General features: G+C 42.9%; 1 protein-coding gene across 3 annotated transcripts in view; it reads right to left on the reverse strand.

Annotated features, from left to right (window-relative positions):
• The window catches only part of lad1 (ladinin), a 92141-nt gene that overhangs the window by 19870 nt on the left and 55684 nt on the right, over positions 1-16587 (reverse strand). For 2 of the 3 annotated variants that reach the window (XM_042299893.1, XM_042299895.1), the window contains exon 8: positions 604-647. In XM_042299893.1, coding sequence (XP_042155827.1) covers positions 604-647 — 44 coding nt within the window. Of the gene's footprint in view, positions 1-603; positions 648-6229; positions 6276-16587 lie in introns of all 3 variants that reach the window. The other variant, XM_042299894.1, reaches the window with a different exon arrangement.

Consider the following 16587-nt stretch of genomic DNA (forward strand, 5'->3'; position numbering starts at 1 on the left):
ATAGGGCTAAGGGTTACATTTTAGGGTAAGGGTAAGGGCTAGGGTTAGGGTTAGAGATAAGTGTTACATTTTAGGGTAAGGGTTAGGGGTTAGAGATAAGGGTTATATTTTAGGGTAAGGGTAAGGGTTAGAGATAAGGGTTACATTTTAGGGTAAGGGTTAGGGTTAGAGATAAGGGTTACATTTTAGGGTTAGGGGTTATGGCTACGGGTTAGGGCTAGGGTTAGGGGTTAGGTTTAGAGATAAGGGTTACATTTTAGGGTAAGGGGTTAGGGTTAGGGGTTATATTTTAGGGTAAGGGTAAGGGTTAGGGTTAGAGATAAGGGTTACATTTTAGGGTTAGGGGTTAGGGTTAGAGATAAGGGTTACATTTTAGGGTAAGGTAAGGGTTAGGGTTAGAGATAAGGGTTACATTTTAGGGTAAGGGTAAGGGTTAGGGTTAGAGATATGGGTTACATTTTAGTGTAAGTTAAGGGTTAGGGTTAGAGATAAGGGTTACATTTTAGAGTAAGGGGTTACGTACAGGCATTATTATTATATTCTTATAATTTTTATATTCTTATAGTGTCAGTATAAAACATGTTAAATGTTCACCAGACTCACTTCCTTTGGAAAGGTGATGCTTTGTCCTGCTCCTCAGTTTGGTCCTGGAAAAGACAGATACTGTTATATAACTAGAATGTACAGCTTGTTTCAAAAGCTTTGGGGATAAAGCATTTTCACAAAACTCAAAACAGATCATCAAAATGGCAGTCGTTTCAAAACTCATTTTCAATTGACTAAGAACCACACAAAATCATACAGTCACTTTTTCACTTAATCAGTGTTTCATCTAGAAATAAGTTTCACATTACAATACATGTTTATATAAAGGGTTAGGTTTAGGTCCAGGCCCTGTGATACATGTTTATATAAAGGGTTAGGTTTAGGTCCAGGCCCTGTGATACATGTTTATATAAAGGGTTAGGTTTAGGTCCAGGCCCTGTGATACATGTTTATATAAAGGGTTAGGTTTAGGTCCAGGCCCTGTGATACATGTTTATATAAAGGGTTAGGTTTAGGTCCAGGCCCTGTGATACATGTTTATATAAAGGGTTAGGTTTAGGTCCAGGCCCTGTGATACATGTTTATATAAAGGGTTAGGTTTAGGTCCAGGCCCTGTGATACATGTTTATATAAAGGGTTAGGTTTAGGTCCAGGCCCTGTGATACATGTTTATATAAAGGGTTAGGTTTAGGTCCAGGCCCTGTGATACATGTTTATATAAAGGGTTAGGTTTAGGTCCAGGCCCTGTGATACATGTTTATATAAAGGGTTAGGTTTAGGTCCAGGCCCATGTGATACATGTTTATATAAAGGGTTAGGTTTATCCAGGCCCTGTGATACATGTTTATATAAAGGGTTAGGTTTAGGTCCAGGCCCTGTGATACATGTTTATATAAAGGGTTAGGTTTAGGTCCAGGCCCTGTGATACATGTTTATATAAAGGGTTAGGTTTAGGTCCAGGCCCTGTGATACATGTTTATATAAAGGGTTAGGTTTAGGTCCAGGCCCTGTGATACATGTTTATATAAAGGGTTAGGTTTAGGTCCAGGCCCTGTGATACATGTTTATATAAAGGGTTAGGTTTAGGTCCAGGCCCTGTGATACATGTTTATATAAAGGGTTAGGTTTAGGTCCAGGCCCTGTGATACATGTTTATATAAAGGGTTAGGTTTAGGTCCAGGCCCTGTGATACATGTTTATATAAAGGGTTAGGTTTAGGTCCAGGCCCTGTGATACATGTTTATATAAAGGGTTAGGTTTAGGTCCAGGCCCTGTGATACATGTTTATATAAAGGGTTAGGTTTAGGTCCAGGCCCTGTGATACATGTTTATATAAAGTAATTCCCTTTCACAATGCAATGCTCACATTACTTTTGGTATGATTCTCTTCTCATTTGTTAAAATATATTTTACTAATACTTAATCTGACTGCTCTACAGATAAAAAAAAACATAATGAAAATGTCTGTGAAGAAGAAACATAAAATATGATTTAAACTGTAATGTACTATTACGATGCCTATTCTGATTTTCCTTTACAGTAAGTAAAACAAAAAGCTGATTGACAAGATCAGAGATGTACTGTACGTAACAAATGCATCCTTTGTTGGGATCTTTTTGATGGTGGACAAAGTTACAATGTATTCCATGTTGAGTTTGCATCCCAATATTACACTTTATGTACATCACAGAAGACAGAAATATAACTAAACTGTTTGACATAGAAACAACAGCTTTTGTAATTTACATTTTTTTTTAAATAATCTTTATAAATGATGAAAAATACTAATAACATTCCACCCATGAGGCAAAGTAGGGTGACTGCAGCGAAGGGTTATTTAGGAGACTCATTCAAAGCAGAGGTTGAAACCTAAATTATTTTCCAATCATGCCTTTGATTCCGTTCCAATGTTCCGACCAGCAAAATAAAGTTTTGAATTGGTTTGATCCCCGATAAAGTACCGGTTTATATCGTTCCTTTCTGTTCCTTTTTAAACCTCTGAATATGATGTTTTTTTACATTAAATTACTTCACCAATCAGTGTGGATAAAGCAGCAAGCTATATCCTCGTTTTGAAACTACAAGTGAATACCGCAACAAATACAATTTTATTTGTCACCTGCGTCGAATACAACAATACCGTGATTACTTACAAGCCCTTAACCAACAATGCATTTTTAATAAAATAGAGTTAAGAAAATATTAATTAATTAAACTAAAGTAAAAAAAATGAACACAATAAAATAACAATATCGAGGCTCTATACAGGGGGTACGGGTACCGCGTCAATGTACCGGTTAGTCGAGGTAATTTGTACTTGTAGGTAGGGGTAAAGTGACTATGCATAGATAATAAGCAGTGAGTAGCAGCAGTAGTGTAAAAACAAAGGGTGGGGGGGCAATGCAAAGAGTCCAGGTCGCCATTTGATCAGCAGTCTTAAGGCTTGGAGGTAGAAGCTGTTAAGAAGCCTGTTGGACCTAGACTTGGCACTCCGGTACAGCAGAGAGAACAGTTTATGACTTGGGAGTCTTTGACAATTCTTGGGGCCTTCCTATAGACGTAGAGTATAGAGTTCCTGGATGGCAGGAAGCTTAGCCCCATGATGTACTGGGCCGTACGTACTACCCTCTGCAGGAACTTACAGTCGGATGCCGAGCAGTTGCAATGCCAGGCGGTGATGCAACAGGTCAGGATGCTCTTGATGGTGCAGCTGTAGAACTTTTTGAGGATCTGGGGACTCTTACAAAATCTTTTCATTTCCTGAGACTGACATTTTATATTTGTTACTTTACCCATACCTACATTTGTTACTTTACCCCTACCTACATTTGTTACTTTACCCATACCTACATTTGTTACTTTACCCATACCTACATTTGTTACATGTAAAAAAATAAAAAAGGTAAAGTGACTATAGATAACTGTCTTGATATGTTTGCACCATGATAGTTTGTTGGTGATGTGGACACCAAGGAACTTTGAACTTTTGATCTGCACCACCGTCGATATTAATGGGGGCCTGTTCGACCCTCCTTTTCCTGTAGTCAACGGTCAGTTCTAGCTCACATTGAGGGAGAGGTTGTTGTCTTGGCACCACACTGCCAGGTCTCTGACCTCCTCCCTATAGGCTGTCTCATTGTTGTCGGTGTTCAGGCCTACCACTGTTGTGTCGTCTGCAAACTTAATGAGAGTGTTGGAGTCGTGCCTGGCCACGCAGTCGTGGATTAATAGTTGGATGGGCTATTTACAGATGGGCTATGTACAGGTGCAGTAATCTGTGAGCTGCTCTGACAGCTGGTGCTTAAAGCTAGTGAGGGAGATATGAGTCACCAGCTTCAGTGATTTTTGCAGTGCGTTACAGTCATTGGCAGCAGAGAACTGGAAGGAAAGGTGGCCAAAGGAGGAATTGGCTTTGGGGGTGACCAGTGAAAAATACCTGCTGGAGCACGTGCTACGGGTGGGTGCTGCTATGGTGACCAGTGAAACAAGTCAGTTAATTAAGAACTAATTCTTATTTACAATGACGGCCTACCACAGCTAAACCCTAACCTGGATGAACCTTGGCCAAGTGTTGCTATGCTTTATCTTGGCCAGGTCGCAGTTGTAAATGAGAACATGTTCTCAACTAGCCTACCTGGTTAAATAAAGGTGAAATAAATAAAATATATATATAAAAAAAGGGAGTACAGGAGGGGACTAAGCATTACCCCCGAGGGGCCCCAGTATATCTATATATTTTAAATGTAACCTTTATTTAACCAGGTAGGCTATTTGAGAACAAGTTCTCATTTACAACTGTGACCTGGCCAAGATAAAGCAAAGCAGTGAGACACAAACAACAACACAGAGTTACACATGGAATAAACAAACACAGTCAATAATACAGTAGAAAAAGTATATATACAGTGAGTGCAAATGAGGTAAGATAAGAGAGGTAAGGCTATAAATAGGCCATGGTGCTGAAGTAATTACAATATAGCAATTAAATACTGGAATGGTAGATGTGCAGAAGATGAATGTGCAAATATGCTATGCAATTGCGTGAGAAAACTGAGCGGGGCCAGATGGATTACCGGGATGTGCACTCAGAGCATGCATTGACCAACTGGCAAGTGTCTTCACTGATATTTTCAACCTCTCCCTGACCGAGTCTGTAATACCAACATGTTTCAAGCAGACCACAATAGTCCATGTGCCCAAGAAAGCGAAGGTAACCATCTTAAATGACTAGCACTTATGTTGGTAGCCATGAAGTGCTTTGAAAGGCTGGTCATGGCTCACATCAACAGCATCCTCCCGGACACCCTAGACCCACTCCAATTTGCAGACCGCCCCAACAGATCAACAGATGGCGCAATCCCAATTGCACTCCACACTGCCCTTTCTCACCTGGACAAAAGGAACACTTATGTGAGAATGCTATTCATTGACTACAACTCAGCGTTCAACACCATAGTGCCCTCAAAGCACATCACTAAGCTAAAGACCCTGGGACTAAACCCCTCCCTCTGCAACTGGATCCTGGACTTCCTGATGCCCCCAGGTAGTAAGGGTAGAAAAACAATATCTGCTCATCCTCCCGAGTGGCACAGCGGTCTAAGGCATCTCAGTGGGACAACCGAGTGCTGAGGACAGGCAGTAAGCAGGTTTGGTAGCCTACTAATGACCATCAGCAGCATCAGAGCTTGGAGAAGCCTAATTACAGTGACTAAACAGTCACATGGGATTTGACTGCCATCATGACTGGCAGTAATACGGTCACTGTAACAGCCCTAGTCCACCCCATTGGGTATCGCACGGATTAAAAGTACATTTACATTCTAAAACTTCTGACAGACAATGTCATACTTTTGGACTTTATAGCACTCCCAGAAGGAACTGTTGAGTCATTTTTAAATTTACATTTAAGACATGACTCTTCTGCTGTGCTGTCGAATTTGTGAATTTTGTCTCTTGTATAATTAGTTTATACTGGATTAAGCTTACAGTTTTAATAACTGTAATTTCATTAGTTATGTTCCAAAACTCCCTCCATCTTGTGCCTATATCAGCTATTTTTAAGTCTTGATTCCAGTACTTCACATTTTTTTCTACGAGATTATCAGTTGGATAGGCTTTCTGCAAGGTTTTGTATGTCTTACCAATCATATGAGTGTATTTTTCTGAGTAAATAGGATTCCCTCAACATCGCTCTGATGTCTAAAAGCTTTCTGGATGAAATTGTATGATATAAAACATACAAGTTGCATATATTTTAATATATTCTGTAATTTGCAGTGCTGTACCATTTTACATTCAAAGGACAATTTTGAAATGTTAGATTATTTTGCTATTGGATTAACTGGTTGTTAAAATAACTAAATTGAGAAGATTATTATGATGTTTTGGTGATTAAATCAATGTCTAATGGTGTTTCACAGTAAATGTATATTTTGGATGAATGGTTATGTGGTGAAATGTGTTTTCAAGGCAACAAAAAACTAGGCATGTTTTGCCTAGTTAAATAAAGGTTAAATATATATATTTTTTAATTCAAACAAAATTAGTGCACAATATGAGACATTTCAGGTGTTACCATGTAGGCGTTTTGTACGAATAGTTTAAAAAAACACCACATAAACCAAAGCGATAGAATAATTTTTATATCATAAACCCCTGACCTTTAACCCAAACTTTAACTCACCGAGCTACTGGGTTCAAATGTCTTGGAGGCCATCCGAACGCTGGCACTGAGAGAGAGAGAGACACAGAGAGAGATTGAGAGGTGAGAGAGAGATTGAGAGGATAGAGAGGTGAGAGATAGAGAGATAGGAGAGAGATTGAGAGAAGAGAGAGAGGAGAGAGATAGAGATTGAGAGGAGAGATTGAGAGGAGAGAGATGGAGAGGAGAGATGGAGAGGAGAGAGATGGAGATAGAGAGATTGAGAGGAGAGAGAGAGATTGAGAGGAGAGAGAGAGATAGAGAGAGATTGAGAGGAGAGCGATAGAGAGAGATTGAGTGGAAAGAGATAGAGAGATTGAAAGGAGAGGGAGAGAGATAGAGAGGAGAGAGAGAATGAAAGACAAAGTTGGATAAAACAAAAGATAATTGATCATCAAACATAACAGCCATGATGTAGCAAGGATCACAGTCAGTATGTTAGAGCTCTGCTACCCGACCAGAACCCGAGATTATACATCGGTTTAGCGCAGGGTAGGGCCTGTTTTTCATCAATATCTGGTTTGGTTTATTAATTCGACCATTTTAAAAACAAGCACACATAGAACTTGAAAAAGACACATGCTGATGAGTACAATCGTTGAGGATAACACACAAAGTCTGGGACTTATTTCCATTGTGGTCCTCTTGAGACAAGATGGCTGGACAAGATGGCTGGACAAGATGGCTGGACAAGATGGCTGGACAAGATGGCTGGACAAGATGGCTGGACAAGATGGCTGGACAAGATCCAACACAGAGAGATGATAAAACATAAAAACAAAGAAGACCGTCTATCTCATCATCGCAGTTTCATCGTAAGAAAGTACCTTTTCCAGCATTACTCCTGAACCTGTATCAGCACATATTACTGATCTGGTCATCCATAACATGAATCATGACATAATATAGAACACTAATAGACAAGAACAGCTCAAGGACAGAATTACATCAACGTAAAAACGGCACACATAGACTACATGTCAATACACACCAACTACAGTATCTAGGTCAAATAGGGGAGAAGCATTTTGCCGTGAGGTGTTGTTTAATCTGTTTTTTAAAACCAGGTTTCCTGTTCATTTGAGCAATATGAGATGGAAGAAAGTTTCATGTAATAATGGCTCTATATAATACTGTACACTTTTTGAATATGTTCTGGTTTTGGGATTTGGGGACTGTGAAAAGACCAGTAACAATGAAGAGTAAGACGTGCTGCTCTGTTTTAGGCCAGCTGCAGTTCAACTGAATAAAATGCAATTTTATTTGTCACATTGTTACAAGCCCTTAACCAACAAAGTTGAGAAGTTTTAAGAAAAAAAAGTGTTAAGTACTTATTATTATTCTGACATTTCACATTCTTAAATTAAAGTGGTGATCCTAACTGACCTAAAACAGGGGATTTTTACTTGGATTAAATGTCAGGAATTGTGAAAAACTGAGTTTAAATGTATTTGGCTAAAGTGCATGTAAACTTCCGACTTCAACTGTATATACAGGGGGTACCGGTACAGAGTCAATGTGCGGGGGCACTGGTTAGTCGAAGTCATTGAGCTAATATTTACATGTAGCTAGAGTTAAAGTGACTATGCTTAGAGAGTAGCAGCAGTGAAAACAGTGGGTCTGGGTAGCCCTTTGATGAGTTGTTCAGGAGTCTTATGGCTTGGGGGAAGAAGCTGTTAAGAAGCCTTTTGGACCTAGACTCGGAGCTCCGGCACCGCTTGTCGTGCGATAGCAGAGAGAACAGTCTATGACTAGGAATAGGCTTTGTCATGCCCTCTTCATGACTGTCTTAGTAGTGTGTTTGAAACAAGATAGTTGATATGGACACCAAGGGACTTGAAGCTCTCAACCTGCTCCACTGCAGCCCAGTCGATGAGAATGGGGGCGTGTTCGGTCCTCCTTTTCCTGTAGTCCACAATCATCTCCTTAGTCTTGATTACGTTGAGGGAGAGGTTGTTGTCCTGGCACCACACGGCCAGGTCTCTGACCTCCTCCCTACATGCTGTCTCATCGTTGTTGGTAATCAGGCCTCCCGCTGTTGTGTCATTGTTAAACTTGATGATGGTGTTGGAGTCGTGTCTGGCCATGCAGTCATGAATGAACAGGGAGTACAGGAGGGGACTGAGCAGGCACCCCTGAAGGGCCCCCTTGTTGAGGATCAGCGTGGTGGATGTTTTGTTAACTACCCTTACCACCCTTACCACCTACGGGCGGCCCATCAGGAGGTCCAGGATCCAGTTGAGGTGTTTAGTCGAGAGGGTCCTTAGGTTAGTGATGAGCTTTGAGGGTACTATGGTGTTGAACGCTGAGCTGTAGCCAATGAATAGCATTGTCACATAGGTGTTCCTTTTGTCCATGTGGGAAAGGGCAGTATTGAGTGCAATAGAGATTGCATCATCTGTGGATCTGTTGGGGCAGTATGCAAATAGGAGTGGGTCTAGGGTTTCTGGGAAAATGGTGTTGATGTGAACCATGACCAGCCTTTCAAAGCACTTCATGGCTACAGACATGAGAGCTACGAGTCACTAGTCATTTAGGCAGGTTACCTTGGTGGTCTTGGGCATAGGGACTATGGTGGCCTGCTTGAACCATGTTGGTGTTACAGACTCAGACAGGGACTGATTGAAGATATCAGTGAAGACACTTGCCAGTTGGTCAGTGCATGCTCGGAGTACACGTCCTGGTACTCCATCTGGCCCTGCAGCCTTGTGAATGTTGACCTGTTTAAAAGGTCTTACTCACATTGGCTATGGAGAGCGTGATCACACAGTCGTCTGGAACAGCTGATGCTCTCATGCATGCTTCAGTGTTACTTGCCTCGACGCGAGCATAGAAGTAATTCAGCTCATCTGGTAGGCTCGTGTCACTGGGCAGCTCACGGCTGTGCTTCTCTTTGTTTGAGTTTGAGTTTATATTTACAGGGACAGTTCACAATAATCAACATTTCAGTAAAAGTGTCGGTTTTAGCCAGCCGGCTAATTTTAACCGCAGTCCCTGGGCAGGTTATTAAAATTTATTACAATATAGACAATCATTGAGCAGTGAGCACATGTAGAGCAACATAGGACAAGCAAGACATAGCATACAGACAGAGCAACATAGGACAAGCAAGACGTAGCATACAGACAGAGCAACATAGAACAAAAAGCAGACTGTAGTCTGTAATAGTTTGCAAGCCCTGCCACATCCGACGAGCATTGGAACCGGTGTAGTATCAATCTTAGTCCTGTATTAATGCTTTGCCTGTTTGATGGTTCGTCGAAGGGCATAGCAGGATTTCTTGTAAGCTTCCGGGTTAGAGTCCAGTTGAAAGCAGCAGCTCCACCCTTTAGCTCAGTGCAGATGTTGCCTGTAATCCATGGCTTCTGGTTGGGGTATGTATGTGTGGTCACTGTGGGGACGACATCATTGATGCACTTATTGATGAAGCCTGTGTTGTACTCCTCAATGCCATCGGAAGAATCCTGGAACATATTCCAGTCTGTGCTAGCAAAACAGTTCCGTAGCTTAGTATCTGCTTCATCTGACCCCTTTCTTGTCGACCGAGTCACTGGTGCTTCCGGCTTTAGATTTTGTTCGTAAGCAGGAATAAGAAGAAAATAATTAGTCAGATTTGCCAAATGGAGGGCGATGGAGAGATTTGTATGCATCTCTGTATGTTGAGTAAAAGTTGTCTAGATTTTTTTTCCATCTGGTTGCACATTTAACATGCTAGTAGAAATTAGGTAAAAACGAGTTTCCCTACATTAAAGTCCCAGGCCACAACGAGCACCGCCTCTGGGCTCCCAAGTGGTGCAGCGGTCTAAGGCACTGCATCACAGTGCACGCTTTTCATCCGGACATCAAAATAATGCCCCCTATCCCAAACAAGTTCAACTCCCTGGCCACTAGGAGTGCTGCCTCTGGGTGAGCGCTTTCCTGTTTGCTTATGGCTGTATACAGCTCATTGAGTGCGGTCTTAGAGCTAGCATCGGTTTGTGGTGGTATATAGACAGCTACAAAAAATACAGATGAAAACTATCTCGGTAAATATTGTGGTCTACAGCTTATCAAGAGATACTCAACCTCAGGTGAGCAAAAACTCAAGACTTCCTTAGATTTCATGCACCAGCTGTTGTTTACAAATATACACTGCTCTAAAAAATAAAGGGAACACTAAAATAACACATCCTAGATCTGAATGAATGAAATATTCTTATTAAATACTTTTTTCTTTACATAGTTGAATGTGCTGACAACAAAATCACACAAAAATTATCAATGGAAATCAAATTTATCAACCCATGGAAGTCACACGACAGGCTGATCCAACTTTGATATAATGTCCTTAAAACAAGTCCAAATGAGGCTCAGTGGTGTGTGTGGCCTCCACGTGCCTGTATGACCTCCCTACAACGCCTGGGCATGCTCCTGATGAGGTGGCGGATGGTCTCCTGAGGGATCTCCTCCCAGACCTGGACTAAAGCATCCGCCAACTCCTGGACAGTCTGTGGTGCAACGTGGCGCTGGTGGATGGAGTGAGACATGATGTCCCAGATGTGCTCAATCGGATTCAGGTCTGGGAAACGGGCGGGCCAGTCCATAGCATCAATGCCTTCCTCTTGCAGCAACTGCTGACACACTCCAGCCACATGAGGTCTAGCACTGTCTTGCATTAGGAGGAACCCAGGGCCAACCGCACCAGCATATGGTCTCACAAGGGGTTTGAGGATCTCATCTCGGTACCTAATTGCAGTCAGGCTTCCTCCGGCGAGCACATGGAGGGCTGTGCGGCCACCCAAAGAAATGCCACCCCACATACATGACTGACCCACCGCCAAACCAGTCATGCTGGAGGATGGTGCAGGCAGCAGAACGTTCTCCACGGCGTCTCCAGACTCTGTCACGTCTGTCACATGCTCAGTGTGAACCTGCTTTTATCTGTGAAGAGCACAGGGCGCCAGTGGCGAATATGCCAATCTTGGTGTTCTCTGGCAAATGCCAAATGTCCTGCACGGTGTTGGGCTATAAGCACAACCCCCACCCGTGGACGTCGGGCCCTCATACCATCCTCATGGAGTCTGTTTCTGACCGTTTGAGCAGACACATGCACATTTGTGGCGTGCTGGAGGTCATTTTGCAGGGCTCTGGCAGTGCTCCCCTCCTGCTCCTCCTTGCACAAAGGTGGAGGTAGCGGTCCTGCTGCTGAGTTGTTGCCCTCCTACGGCCTCCTCCACATCTCCTGATGTACTGGCCTGTCTCCTGGTAGCGCCTCAATGCTCTGGACACTACGCTGACAGACACAGCAAACTTTCCTGCCACAGCTCGCATTGATGTGCCATCCTGGATGAGCTGCACTACCTGAGCCACTTGTGTGGGTTGTAGACTCCGTCTCATGCTACTACTAGAGTGAAAGCACCGCCAGAATTCAAAAGTGACCAAAACATCAGCCAGGAAGCATAGGAACTGAGAAGTGGTCTGTGGTCACCACCTGCAGAACCACTCCTTTAATGGTGGTGTCTTGCTAATTGCCTATAATTTCCACATGTTGTCTATTCCATTTGCACAACATCATGTGAAATGTATTGTCAATCAGTGTTGCTTCCTAAGTGGACAGTTTGATTTCACAGAAGTGTGATTGACTTGGAGTTACATTGTGTTGTTTAAGTGTTCCCTTTATTTTTTTGAGCAGTGTACATAGACCGCCATCCCTTACTGCTGCTCGATCATCCTATTTTTCGAACTTAATTGAGGAAAATAAGAACAATCCGAAATTCCTTTTTGATACTGTCGCAAAGCTAACTAAAAAGCAGCATTCCCCAAGAGAGGATGACTTTCACTTTAGCAGTGATAAATTCATGAACTTCTTTGAGGAAAAGATTATGATTATTAGAAAGCAAATTACGGACATCTCTTTAAATCTGCGTATTCCTTCAAAGCTCAGTTGTCCTCAGTCTGCACAACTCTCCCAGGACCTAGGATCAAGAGAGACGCTCATGTGTTTTAGTACTATATCTCTTGACACAATGATGAAAATAATCATGGCCTCTAAACCTTCAAGCTGCATACTGGACCCTATTCCAACTAAACTACTGAAAGAGCTGCTTCCTGTGCTTGGCCCTCCTATGTTGAACATAATAAACGGCTCTCTATCCACCGGATGTGTACCAAACTCACTAAAAGTGGCAGTAATAAAGCCTCTCTTGAAAAAGCCAAACCTTGACCCAGAAAATATAAAAAACTATCGGCCTATATCGAATCTTCCATTCCTCTCAAAAATTTTAGAAAAGGCTGTTGCGCAGCAACTTACTGCCTTCCTGAAGACAAACAATGTATACGAAATGCTTCAGTCTGGTTTTAGACCCCATCATAGCACTGAGATGGCACTTGTGAAGGTGGTAAATGACATTTTAATGGCATCGGACCGAGGCTCTGCATCTGTCCTCGTGCTCCTAGACCTTTGTGCTGCTTTTGATACCATCGATCACCACATTCTTTTGGAGAGATTGGAAACCCAAATTGGTCTACACGGACAAGTTCTGGCCTGGTTTAGATCTTATCTGTCGGAAAGATATCAGTTTGTCTCTGTGAATGGTTTGTCCTCTGACAAATCAACTGTAAATTTCGGTGTTCCTCAAGGTTCCGTTTTGGGACCACTATTGTTTTCACTATATATTTTACCTCTTGGGGATGTTATTCGAAAACATAATGTTAACTTTCACTGCTATGCGGATGACACACAGCTGTACATTTCAATGAAACATGGTGAAGCCCCAAAATTGCCCTTGCTAGAAGCATGTGTTTCAGACATAAGGAAGTGGATGGCTGCAAACTTTCTACTTTTAAACTCGGACAAAACAGAGATGCTTGTTCTAGGTCCCAAGAAAATCTGACAATTAATGAATGAATCTGACAATTAATCTTAATGGTTGTACAGTCGTCTCAAATAAAACTGTGAAGGACCTCGGCGTTACTCTGGACCCTGATCTCTCTTTTGAAGAACATATCAAGACCATTTCAAGGACAGCTTTTTTCCATCTACGTAACATTGCAAAAATCAGAAACTTTCTTTCCAAAAATGATGCAGAAAAATGAATCCATGCTTTTGTCACTTCTAGGTTAGACTACTGCAATGCTCTACTTTCCGGCTACCCAGATAAAGCACTAAATAAACTTCAGTTGGTGCTAAATACGGCTGCTAGAATCCTGACAAGAACCAAAAAATTTGATCATATTACTCCAGTGCTAGCCTCTCTACACTGGCTTCCTGTCAAAGCAAGGGCTGATTTCAAGGTTTTACTGCTAACCTACAAAGCATTACATGGGCTTGCTCCTACCTATCTCTCTGATTTGGTCCTGCCGTACATACCTACACGTACGCTACGGTCACAAGACGCAGGCCCCCTAATTGTCCCTAGAATTTCTAAGCAAACAGCTGGAGGCAGGGCTTTCTCCTATAGAGCTCCATTTTTATGGAACGGTCTGCCTACCCATGTCAGAGACGCAAACTCTGTCTCAACCTTTAAGTCCTTACTGAAGACTTATCTCTTCAGTGGGTCATATGATTGAGTGTAGTCTGGCCCAGGAGTGGGAAGGTGAACGGAAACGCTCTGGAGCAACGAACCGCCCTTGCTGTCTCTGCCTGGCCGGTTCCCCTCTTCCCACTGGGATTCTCTGCCTCTAACCCTATTACAGGGCCTGAGTCACTGGCTTACTGGGGCTCTCTCATGTCGTCCCTGGAAGGGGTGCGTCACCTGAGTGGGTTGATTCACTGATGTGGTCATCCTGTCTGGGTTGGCGCCCCCCCTTGGGTTGTGCCATGGCGGAGATCTTTGTGGGCTATACTCAGCCTTGTCTCAGGATGGTAAGTTGGTGGTTGAAGATATCCCTCTAGTGGTGTGGGGGCTGTGCTTTGGCAAAGTGGGTGGGGTTATATCCTTCCTGTTTGGCCCTGTCCGGGGTGTCCTCGGATGGGGCCACAGTGTCTCCTGACCCCTCCTGTCTCAGCCTCCAGTATTTATGCTGCAGTAGTTTATGTGTCGGGGGGCTAGGGTCAGTTTGTTATATCTGGAGTACTTCTCCTGTCCTATTCGGTGTCCTGTGTGAATCTAAGTGTGCGTTCTCTAATTCTCTCCTTCTCTCTTTCTTTCTCTCTCTCGGAGGACCTGAGCCCTAGGACCATGCCCCAGGACTACCTGACATGATGACTCCTTGCTGTCCCCAGTGTACCTGGCCGTGCTGCTGCTCCAGTTTCAACTGTTCTGACTTATTATTATTCGACCATGCTGGTCATTTATGAACATTTGAACATCTTGGCCATGTTCTGTTATAATTTCCACCCGGCACAGCCAGAAGAGGACTGGCCACCCCACATATGCTCTCTCTAATTCTCTCTTTCTTTCTCTCTCTCGGAGGACCTGAGCCCTAGGACCATGCCCCAGGACTACCTGACAAGATGACTCCTTGCTGTCCCCAGTCCACCTGACCGTGCTGCTGCTCCAGTTTCAACTGTTCTGCCTTATTATTATACGACCATGCTGGTCATTTATGAACATTTGAACATCTTGGCCATGTTCTGTTATAATCTCCACCTGGCACAGCCAGAAGAGGACTGGCCACCCCACATAGCCTGGTTCCTCTCTAGGTTTCTTCCTAGGTTTTGGCCTTTCTCGGGAGTTTTTCCTAGCCACCGTGCTTCTACACCTGCATTGCTTGCTGTTTGGGGTTTTAGGCTGGGTTTCTGTACAGCACTTTGAGATATCAGCTGATGTACGAAGGGCTATATAAATACATTTGATTTGATTTGTCTTACCAGAGGCCACTGCTCTATTCTGCTGAAAAAGCTTAACACCCGCCAGCTGTATGGCATTCATGTCGTCGTTCAGCCACGACTCGGTGAAACATAAGATATTACAGTTTTTAATGTCCCGTTGGTAGTGATCGTAGTTTGTCTATTTTATTATCGATTGATTGTACATTGGCTAATAGGACCGATGGTAACGGTAGATTACCCTCTCAGCGTCGGATCCTTACAAGGCACCAGGACCTTCGTCCCCGTCTTTCTGCTGCGAATGATGGGGATGAAGGCCTTGTCGGGTGTCTGAAGTAAATCATTCCCTTCCTTCTAAGACTCGTTGAAGAAAAAGTTTCCTCCGGTACGGGGTGAGTAATCGCTGTCCTGATATTTAGAAGAGATTTTCGGTCATTAGACACGGTGGCAGAAACATTATGTACAAAATAAGTTACAAATTACGTGAAAAAACATTTACAATAGCACAATTGGTTACTTGATCATAAAACTTCAGCCATCTCCTTTGGCGCCATTAGCTCAACTAGGTCTTTCTTTGCAGCACTTCAATGGACAATATTAAAGAAAAAACACCAGTCTCAATGTCAACAATGAAGAGGCGACTCCAGATTGCTGGCCTTCTAGGCAGCACAGAACAGAGCAAACTAGCTCTGCTAAAAAAAAGCCATATCTCATACTGGCCCAAAAAATATTAAATATTAAGATGGGAAAAATAACACAGACACTGGACAGAGGAACTCTGCCTAGAAGGCCAGTATCCCAGAGTCGCCTCTTCACTGTTGACGTTGAGACTGGTGTTTTGCGGGTACTATTTCATGAAGCTGCCAGTTGAGGACTTGTGAGGCGTCTGTCCTCTTGCTTAGTTGCGCACCGGGGCCTCCCACTTCTCTTTCTATTCTGGTTAGAGCCAGTTTGCGCTGTTCTGTGAAGGGAGTACTACACAGCATTGTACGAGATCTTCAGTTTTGGCAATTTCTCACAAGGAATTGCCTTCATTTCTCAGTACAAGAATAGATTGATGAGTTTCAGAAGAAAATGCTTTGTTTCTGGCCATTTTGAACCTGTAATCGAACCCACAAAGTCTGATGCTCCAGATACTCAACTAGTTTAAAGAAGGTTTTATTGCTTTATTGCCAGTTTTATTGCTTCTTTTGTCTGGGAACAGCCCAGGGACTGGTTGATAATATCAGTGAAGACACTTGCCAGTTGGTCAGCGCATCCTGGTACTCCATATGGCCCTGCAGCCTTGTTCCCAGCGGAACATCTCTCCAACAGCCAATGAAATTGCAGGGCGCCAAATACAAATCAACAGAAATCTCCTAAATCAAATTTCTCAAACATACAAGTATTAGGCACCATTTTAAAGACACAATTATCGGTAATCCAGCCACAGTGTCTGATTTCAAAAATGCTTTACAGCGAAAGCTCCACAAACGATTATGTTAGGTCACCACCAAGTCACAGAAAAACACAGCAGTTTTTCCATCCAAAGAGAGGTGTCACAAAAAGCACAAATATAAATAAAATTCACTAACCTTTGATGATCTTCATC

This window comes from Oncorhynchus tshawytscha, linkage group LG16, assembly GCF_018296145.1.
Source record: "Oncorhynchus tshawytscha isolate Ot180627B linkage group LG16, Otsh_v2.0, whole genome shotgun sequence".
Lineage (NCBI taxonomy): Eukaryota > Metazoa > Chordata > Actinopteri > Salmoniformes > Salmonidae > Oncorhynchus > Oncorhynchus tshawytscha.